Source organism: Sinocyclocheilus anshuiensis, unplaced genomic scaffold (assembly GCF_001515605.1).
Source record: "Sinocyclocheilus anshuiensis isolate Anshui unplaced genomic scaffold, SAMN03320099.WGS_v1.1 scaffold434, whole genome shotgun sequence".
In the NCBI taxonomy this organism is placed as follows: domain Eukaryota; kingdom Metazoa; phylum Chordata; class Actinopteri; order Cypriniformes; family Cyprinidae; genus Sinocyclocheilus; species Sinocyclocheilus anshuiensis.
This window is the reverse complement of record NW_015544145.1, coordinates 461,007-470,938: the sequence shown is the minus strand read 5'-3', so window position 1 is coordinate 470,938 and position 9,932 is coordinate 461,007. Positions and strand designations below refer to the sequence as shown.

The window sequence follows — 9,932 nt, the reverse complement described above, 5'->3', positions numbered from 1 at the left end:
AGCAACATTACAGACTAACTAAAGTTGAAAAAGTGAAAAAGCATAATAGGACCCCTTTAATATCCCGTGCAAGAGACCTGCACAAGTTCTGTAGCTTATTTCACATGTAATGAAGGTGTTTTTTAGAGGAAATCTTGTAAGTGTACCTCATGAGAGGCAGAAAAAAGATCCCTTTAAAAAAAGTCAATGCTTTGTTTCCAGCACTGTAGATTTATTATTATTATTATTAGTGTATAATATGAAGGTATTCCCTTGAAGGTATGAAGGTATTCCCTTCATAGTGCCTTCTCTAACCATTAGGTTAGAGAAGGGAAGTTGTGGCCTAATGGTTAGAGAGTCGGACTCGTAACCCAAAGGTTGCGGGTTCGAGTCTCGTACCGGCAGGGATTGTAGGTGGGGGGAGTGAATAGGTGGACTCTCTTCCACCTTCAATACCACGACTGAGGTGCCCTTGAGCAAGGCTGTGTGTTCACGGTGTGTGTGTTCACTGCTGTGTGTGTGCACTTTGGATGGGATAAATGCAGAGCACTAATTATGGGTCACCATACTTGGCCACATGTCACGTCACTGTAATTGAGTTTGGTTTGTCTCAGATGTACGATCGAGCACTCAGTGCCCCATCCAGTCCCACTAAAGCCGACCCGTCGGGACGAAGAAGCTGGGAGGAGCCGAGCTGGCTGGGGTCATCACCACGGACACTGAACATGAACATGAAACAGAACATCAGCCGCTCTCTACAGACGCTCCCCACCTCCTCCAGCTCCTTCAAGCCAGGTAATGAATCTCTGGTGCCTTGCATAATTAACATCCTGTACTTTTATATGCAACAACCATGAAAAAACATGCTTTTTTAAAAACTTCCTGATGACCACAAACGTTATGTTTTAGTTTTGTTTCATATTATTGAATTTCCTCTTTATAGATTGAGGAGTTTTTTTTTTTTAAATCTATTTATTTTTTTGTTTTCATTCAAATTCTTCATTTATTTTTAATCCTGGGCCATCATGGACAGTTTTTCCTAGTTTATCTTATCCTAACCTGTATCCTTATTGTTTACCTGGCTTGTACATGTTGGAGTGTCTGCTCTACTTGCTCAGTGGGTATTTAAACCCTTCCTTAACTAATACACTGTAGGTTTCTGTAGACCCTTCATTTGTTGTATGGGCATTAGGGATATATATAATCATTTTGACTAGTTGGTGACATGTCTGAATGACTAGTCGTTGTGAAGTAAGCATTGGAAATTTTCAAAATCATCCTCACTAATCAATTGTTTGTTGAATGACTAGTTCAGCATCCTATGTCATCTATTCTCCAACATAGTCCAAGACTAGTCTCAATCTGTGTCTGGAAGACTAAAGATTGTGTTGCTTTAGGCTGAGTGTTGTGATTAAGTAGAATTATTCTTCCAGGTTTTGACCTTTGGAAGGTATGAGAATGTTTTAAGTATGCTAAATTGATTGTCATAAGTATATTGTGTTTTCTTCTTTTGTTTAGATTATTTACATCGTGTTATGGGCCGTGGTGGTGGCCATCCTGGTAAGGCTGAACTCCAGAAGGCACGGATGCGCCTCTCGCTGCAGGAACACCTCTGGGCCTTCTTTCAAGAGCGAGTGGCGATCCCTTCAGAAGAGCAGGCCGTCGCTCGGCGTGCTGCGTTAGATATCTGTGCAGAGCTCAGAGTCTTTCTCCATGCTAAACTGCCTGATATGCCCCTACGAGAAATGTACCTCAGCGGAAGTCTATACGATGACCTTCAGGTGAGAACAAGTGTGATCAGTTCTGAGAGCGTTTTAATTGTCACATAATAAGCAAGAGTATAGGGCCTTTAATTTAAGTGCTTTTAATCTACAGTTTTGAGTTGGTAAGATTTTAAATATTGTTTAATTTAAGTCTCTTCTGCTCACCAAGGCTGCATTTATTTATCAAAAATACATAAAAAACTGTAATATTGTGAAATATCATTACATTTGAAAATAATTATTTTCTATTTTAATATACTTTAAAATGTTATTTATTCCTGTGAATCAAAGCTTAATTTTCAGCATCATTACTTCAGTCTTCAGTCACATGATCCTTCAGAAATCATTCTAATATGCTGATTTGCAGCTCAAGAAACATTTCTTATCAATGTTGAAAGCAGTTGTGCTGCTTAAAGGGGACATCGGATGCAAAATTCACTTCTACATGGTGGTTTGCATATGAATGTGTCTAAGCAGTGTGTGGACACAAACACCCTACAATGATAAAAATCCATTCACTCCTGTTTTTTTAAACCCCAAAAAACCTAAACGGTCTCAATTATCAAGCCCAAAATTTTCTGAGCAGTATGACGTCATACTGCTCAAGCCCCGCCCACAACCACTGACGGACTGTCACGTATTAGCATATTTCCGCCCTCAGCAAGTTGTACCCTGTCCGCCATTTTCTGTGCGCTTAAGCAACCATAGCGACAACAATGTCTCGTTAGCAATGCAGGGGTTTTGACCCTAAAGAATCATACCAACTTGTTTAAAATGGGCATCCGATGTCCCCTTTAATATGTTTGTGGAATTCTATCAAGATTCTCTGATAAATAGAAGGTTCAATTTAGAAAGTTTATTTAAAAATAGAACTCTTTTGTAACATTTTATACGTCTTTACTCTCACATTTGTTCAATGTAATGCAACCTTTGTGTAATTCATCCCTCAATCTTTATTTTTCACATTTTTAGGTGGTGACTGCTGACCACGCCCAGCTGATGGTACCCATGATCCTTGAGAAGAATCTCTGGTCATCCATTCCTGGTGAGGACACCATCATGAACCTTCCTGGCTTCTGGCTGGTTCGTCGGGAAAACCTTGAGTACTTCCCACGAGGAAGCAGCTACTGGGACCGTTGCATGGTGGGTGGCTACCTTTCCCCAAAGAGCGTCCTAGAAGTTTTCGAGAAGCTCGTCGCCGGCTCCATCAACTGGCCCGCCATCGGTAGTGTTTTAGATTACATCATCCGACCCGTGGTCCCGTCGGAAACGCTTACGCTAGAAGTGCAGTACGAAACGGACCGTCGCCTTTATGTGGACTTCCTCCCATTGCTTGTTATGGAGGACGGCGTCTCGCTGATCGCCAAACCGCATCGATTGGCCGCCGAACGGCATGAGAACCTGTGGCGGCAGAGTTTTCGTGTGGCGGAAACGGCGAAGTTACGTGCGCTCGATCAGGAAGACGCCGGGTGCCGTTGCGCGTGTCTTAAAGTCGTTAAAGCCGTGTGTAAACTGAATCCAGCGCTGGCACGATTAAACGCAAGCCAGCTCACTAACGCAATCCTTCTCCTGAGCGAACAGGAGGGCGATTGGACTCAGGAAGCGCTCGCCGATCGTTTCATGCAGCTGCTTCGTGCACTAGTGGGACACCTAGAGGCTGGGAGGTTACCCTGCATCTTCAGTCTCAAAGTCAATCTGTTCTGTGAGCTAACACCACAGGAAATAGATGAACTGGGATACACACTATACTGTGCATTGTCTGACCCAGAGAGCCTTTTGAGAACTGTTTAGAAAACACGCATGCACATATGCCCACCACTTTTTGGTCCCCGCACAGAATTGAGTTGATACACAAACCAAAATAATGGCAATGTTTTCATACGTGTCTTGTTCTGAGTAGATCAGGAACCTCAATTGTTTTTGTCAGTCATACCATCATAAGTTATTTTCAGGTTCTACAACCTCATCCGTTGGTCATATTTTATATGGCCCGTCTTATATCATTTCAGTGTTTTTGACTTTTCTAATGCACAGTGAAGTATCATAACGATTATATATTTATCTAGTGAAGAATCAGATTCTAACTTCAGTGATATTTTATTATAGATTCAAGCACCGTCATGTCTTATGTGTTTCTGTTGTTACCCAAAATGCAATGAGTTTCTGGTGGTAATTTGACATATTACATTTGATCTGTGAAATTCATGATTTTATGTTTGCCAGTTATTCCTTACGTGGAACGTTGTTCAGTATTTTCTCAGATTTTGTTCTTGGATTCGTCAAAATACTTTCCTTTAGAAAAATATATGACACAGAGAGCTGTTTTAGATTAATCGGATGGCAGGGTCTCTAAATTATCTTTCAGTTACTAAATTTCCTGTGATTTTTTTCATAAATGCTTGCAACTCTGACGCTGAAGGTGTGATTGTATAATTGAATTATTTTTAGTAAACCAACTTTCTGAAATATTAAATTATTGGAAGGCAAATGAAATTAAAACACAGTAAAAAATGCCTAAAATAACTTAATATTTTTCAGAGGATTTCTGTCCATTATTCAAAATCAATTGCATAGTGATAATAACGTTTAAGAAAAAGATCATGTTTCTCCCCCATATTTCCATCTTTCTTGTCAGTTTGTGACATTAAAATATGCAAATGACCTATTTTACCTAATTGCTTATTTTCAGTTACATTATCCTGTAAAAGCAACTCAGAAATGTTGAATGGATATGATGTTATTTAAATGGTCGACACGAGTTATTACCACACTGCTGAAACCAGATGAAGATAAATACCTGAATTAATAATCAAAACACATCTTTAGAATGGCTAAACTAAGAGCAGATGTGATTTTTATTGTATTACAGCTGCCTAATAAACCAAGGAAACCGTTGCAGACCTCCTTAAAGCTATAGAATCATTCAAAAACACGGTTTACTTTTTTGAGGCTGTGGGTTATAAGGAAGGGGAACTGAAATGATGTACAAGAGCCTAAAAAAACAGACTTCATAGACATATTTTAGTATTTTTGTATTGATTGTACAGATGTAACCAAAAACCAGTGTGAAACTCTTTGTGTATCTTATGATCATTCTTTGTGCTTGGAGAGTGACGTTTGCTAGAACAAAATATACAATAGGCTTCGTCTCCGATATGAAATGCCAAAACTCGCAGGAGATCTTGCGTTTATGTATTGAAGCATTTATTTTGCTTGCGTAACCAGAACACGTGTCTCTACCAGTGTGATGTAGCAGAAACACATTTACCTGGCGAATGATGTGAAAAGGCAGCACTGAATCCAAAAGCAGTGCAGTTCAGCTTGGCCTAGTACTTTGCATGTGATGCTTGTGTACTCGTTTCTTCATTTCCTGGTGATTTTGTATTTTTATTAAACAGCAATTTGTATAATTTGTTCTGTGCCTCGGGTCTTTGTGCTGCAATACAGAGCAAAGGATGAAAATAAAGTCGAATGGAGTGAAACTGTATTATAACATTATTGTGAATTATTTGTGCAAGTCTCTGAGTCCAATAGCTGACATAGACCAATGTTTGGGGTCAGATTTATTTATTTTTTTGAAAGAAATTGATACTTTTATCAAGCAAGGCTGCATTGAAAAATTACAAACTTTTAAATGGTAGTTGAATTAGCATTATTTTCTGACTGAAATTAGATTTGTGCTCAAGGCAAATCAAATTAACCTCAGTGGTATGACAGAATTTCAGCCAAAGGTAAATATTGATATGTTAAATGTAATGTGCTAAACTGACTCTAGAGGTCATGTGATGGACGTTTTGGATCATCACAAGAAACTGAAGATGACTGACACTATCACAGTATGCAGGAACTAACCAATGTCTTGTTTCTGTAGGGCTAGAGATGCAGTCAACCAATCAAATCAACTGCTTACAAATTACAAAATAGAAAAAGTGGAAAACCACCATCAGTTGAGCAGTTTAGACAAAAAAATCTTTCAAAGTAAATTCAACTATAGACAGCAGAGCACAAACCAAACAAGCAACTACAAACAAAACTTTATTTAACTTCAGGTTTGGAAGAACTTTTGCTGCGATTTTGAGTTAAATGATCAGACAATAAAGAAACCAAGTAGTCTTGATCAGCTTTAACAGAAATACAATTCATTTCAGTGTGATAAATTGAGTATGATACACCAACATTATCAAAATGGTTTACACACACATACAAAAGTCAACTGACAAAAACATATGAATGCCACAAATCCAAAATACTATTCATCTACCAGCAATTTATTCAATCTTTATTAAATTTTCTACAAAGATAATTAATAGCTTCATTATAAACTAAAAATGCATAGTTTTTTCATTCATCTATTGAAACAGTGCAAAATAAAAACAAGCAAGGCTTCAAGGGGGAAGTACAGAGCATCCCTAGCTCAACAAGTGTGTCTCATTTCTTCTTTTTCAGCTTTGCTTTGAGTTTAATACTTGGAAAAACATGTCCTGTAACGCAGGCATTTGTTGATTTTCTTACATTGCATATTTCAAATTGTAAAAGACTTACCAACTTCAACCAGTGGTTTCTGTGCTGCTAATGGCCCATTAGGTCCAGTACAATACAATGTGATTTTTATCACTCTTTTCATTTAGCAGGAGCAAAGCCCACACGGTCTGCCTCCCTGTCAAACACAGTGTAGTAGCGGCCAATGAACACATCTCCCAGAATCCACAGCGGCCCGGCGGGGGGTGGGATATCCATTGCCATAAAGCCAGACAGACAAACACTCACACCCATGTGAGTCATCTGAGAAAAGATAGAAGTGAGTTAAGATTGATTTAAAGTGTTCAATGAATCAATGCTGCATTCATTTCCAAAGCAGTTTTAATCAACGTCCTGAGATTTGATTAGATTCCAAACATAAAAGCAACAGAAATTTAGATTTATTTTAAATTTGTATTTTTTTTCGGTGTACAATAAAAAGAAAATCATCCTATGCAATGTGGTCCTTGATGTAATTAAATGAATAGTTCAACCAAACATGAAGATTTGCTGAATGTTTACTCACACTCAGGCCAACCAGGACGAGTTTGTTTCTTCATTGGAACAGATTCGGAGAAATGTATCATTGCATGACTTGCTCACCACTGGATCCTCTGCAGTGAATGGGTGCCGTCAGAATGAGAGTCCAAACAGCTGATAAAAACATCACAATAATCCACAAGTAATCCACACCACTCCAGTCCATCAGTTAACTTCTTGTGAAGTGAAAAGCTGCATGTTTAAAGTTCATGTTGGATTGGTTTCTTTTAAACATGCAGCTTTTCACTTTAATTGTTGGACTAGAGTTACTGGTGGATTATTGTGATGTTTTTATCAGCTGTTTGGACTCTCATTCTGACGGCACCCATTCACTGCAGAGGATCATTTTTTCTTTTCTTTTTTTGGTGACTTATTTTTTTAAATGGATGGAGGCAGGCGTGTATGAAGGTGAAGAAAATGTATCCCAAACCCTTACACAATATATAACATTAAATTCTATTTATTCAAACATTCACATACTAATTGAGCAACTTATTCTTCCAAAAAGGTGACTTCATATACACACACAAAAAAGCATCTTTTAGCCACCAACTTAATCTTTCACGTCAAGGAATGAGGCAATTTATTCCATGAAATTGCATTTCTATGTAAAAAGGACTTTGTATGTTCAACATAACGTTGTATGTTCCTCTGTAACGTCCCTTTCCAACCTCTGCAGAGTAAGAGAAAAACCACACCAGATTCTGTAAAGAGGGGGATGATGCACCTTCAGAACATAGTCCTCTCCAGTTAAGTTGAACATCTTCCCTCCCAGGCTCATGGAAACAACAGGAAGTGATGGAATCCTCTTACAGTCAATCCAGTACTACAAAAGAGGAAATGCTCACTTTACAACTTCCTCAATTTATGCTGGAAATACTTTGCAATGAAAGTGTCAGCAAATTAAAAGGAAATAAATGACAAAAAAAATCAAAATAAAATAATTTATAAATAAAGAATAACCATTATAAAATGATTTAATTTATACGTTTTGAAGAAGATCTATTTTAGCAGGAATGCTCCTCACCTCTCCCATGAGCAGTGGTATGGCTCCGATGGCTTTCTGAAGCGCCCGCACCTCTTGAACCGGCCCCGTGATCATTGATGTTCCCGTGTCAACAATTGCCTGGCATCCATTTTTGCAGAGGGTAAGCGTGCCACCCACCTGAACTCTGTTGGAAAACAACCAGTATAAGCAAGAAGTCATTTATTAGCCAGTTTGCAGCCATCATAAACACTGACTGCAGCAACAAAAAAAACATTCTAGTAAACCAATATTAATCTGGCTAAAAACCAACATGGCTTGTATAGTAATGGTAATCACATACTCATCCATCTTTATCTGCCAGTAGGCTTTTCGTGTGACATTGACGTAATGCAGATCACCGTCAAAATACTGCTGGTCAAAACCTCCCAGCATCAGCTCACCTCCAACTTCACCCACGGGGTCCCTACACATACACACAACATTTATTAACAAGAATTAGCATTTTTAAGCCACTGCGATGACAGTCCCTACAACGCAAGTGATTTTAAAATGTTACACATCTCGGTCCCCAAAATGTAGGCAAAGCCTGACCCACATGTGCACGTTTTAGTCATGAATCATTCAGTTAGTAAAAGAGGCTTTTTATACAGACAGAACAATTGACTATAGTGTGATAAATTGGCTGTAACATGCACATGCGCTTTGAAAAGCAAGAAAGGGGCGGCACTGCTCTGCAAGCAGCAATAGGCGTCATGCGTTATCGTTTAACACAAGAATAAATACAATTCTTTCATACTGAAGGTCACACTATCAGTCTACATTTGTAGCCACATTCTTCACCATTATAAATAGGAAATGGAGAAGAAAAGAGAGGAACCTCAGGTAAGGGAAACAATGTTGTTTCCTTTCCAAACTCTCCCATGTCAATATTAAATGTCCACCATGTTGCTAAACGATTTGAAAAACCAGTCAAATGAACCTTGAAATGAGCAAAAAAAGAGGCTTACCGGTTGATATAAAAAGAGAAGATATTCTGAGGCAGGATTTTGGCAGCCATGGCTGTGTCAAACACCGGCGTAACCCCATCTACAGAAATGGCGGGGTATGCCATGCCCAGAATGCCATCAAAACGTGCCACCGCAAACACAATCCCAGGCTGTTTAACCGCCTCGGCAAACTGCTGGTTTGGCACCTTCAGCCCTGCTAACTACAAACAGATACAAATGTGTGAGTTTTGGGCATGTTGATGCCTCAAACAGTGTGCTTATGGTTAACTAAAACTGTTAAAACTATACTTTCTAAACAGTTGGATATTTAAAGCTGGGCATCATACACTAAATTACTGAGGATCATATAAAATAAAATAAATAAATAAAACAAATATATAAATAAAAGAAAAGAACATAATTAATAGGCTTAATAATAATAATAATACAAATCAGAGTCTTGTGCCCATCATACACTGCATGATTTTCTGTGAAATCTGTCAACTCTGAAGGCCAGAAATTATCCAGAATGGCTCTGAACTTTAGCAACTATAATCAACTCTTCCTTGACTTTAAATCAGGGCAAAAATCTAGAAAAAAATCTGTGCAGTGTATTCCTGCATTAAGTTAAAGTACTTAAATTCTTAAAACTAAAACTGAAGATAGACAGACAGACAGAGACAGAGATAGATAGACAGACAGACAGACAGAGACATAGATAGATAGATAGATAGACAGACAGACAGACATAGATAGATAGATATAGACAGACAGACAGACAGACAGAGATAGATAGATAGAGATAGATAGACAGACAGACAGAGACAGATAGATAGACAGACAGACAGAGATAGATAGACAGACAGAGATAGACAGAGACAGAGATAGATAGATAGATAGACAGATAGATAGATAGACAGACAGACAGACTGATAGATAGACAGACAGACAGACAGAGATAGATAGACAGAGACATAGATAGACACACAGACAGACAGACAATCAGCACTGCTCTAGCCAACTGCGTAAACACCCACCATTTAACAAAAAAAAAAACGGAAAGCGGGAGAGAGACAGAGTGGGATTATGGCATCTACTGGGTCAGATCGATAGTTAGGCAAATTAAAACTAAAGAAAACCGTATGCAACATAAGCTTC

The 9,932-nt window shown here is 38.5% G+C and overlaps 2 protein-coding genes across 4 annotated transcripts in view; one reads left to right on the top strand and one right to left on the bottom strand.

Moving 5' to 3' along the window:
- The window catches only part of LOC107695134 (mitochondrial dynamics protein MID51-like), a 22,439-nt gene extending 18,202 nt beyond the window's left edge, over positions 1 to 4,237 (top strand). Inside the window, exons 4-6 of the mRNA XM_016494948.1 lie at positions 594 to 774; positions 1,498 to 1,760; positions 2,715 to 4,237. Coding sequence (XP_016350434.1) covers positions 594 to 774; positions 1,498 to 1,760; positions 2,715 to 3,533 — 1,263 coding nt within the window. The 3' untranslated portion in view covers positions 3,534 to 4,237. The remainder of the gene's footprint in view (positions 1 to 593; positions 775 to 1,497; positions 1,761 to 2,714) is intronic.
- Positions 4,238 to 4,338: 101 nt separating this feature from the next.
- Positions 4,339 to 9,932, bottom strand: part of LOC107695135 (cathepsin D-like) — a 7,984-nt gene continuing 2,390 nt past the window's right edge. Inside the window, exons 5-11 of one of the 3 annotated variants that reach the window (XR_001634963.1) lie at positions 8,796 to 8,995; positions 8,129 to 8,251; positions 7,828 to 7,972; positions 7,528 to 7,626; positions 6,285 to 6,524; positions 5,595 to 5,647; positions 4,339 to 5,178 (exon numbers count right to left, since the gene is read on the bottom strand). Coding sequence is in view for 1 of the 3 variants with exons in the window: in XM_016494949.1 (XP_016350435.1) it covers positions 6,363 to 6,524; positions 7,528 to 7,626; positions 7,828 to 7,972; positions 8,129 to 8,251; positions 8,796 to 8,995 (729 nt within the window). In the remaining 2 variants the exon portion in view is untranslated. Of the gene's footprint in view, positions 5,179 to 5,594; positions 5,648 to 5,764; positions 6,525 to 7,527; positions 7,627 to 7,827; positions 7,973 to 8,128; positions 8,252 to 8,795; positions 8,996 to 9,932 lie in introns of those variants that run through there. The other 2 variants (XR_001634962.1, XM_016494949.1) reach the window with 2 other exon arrangements.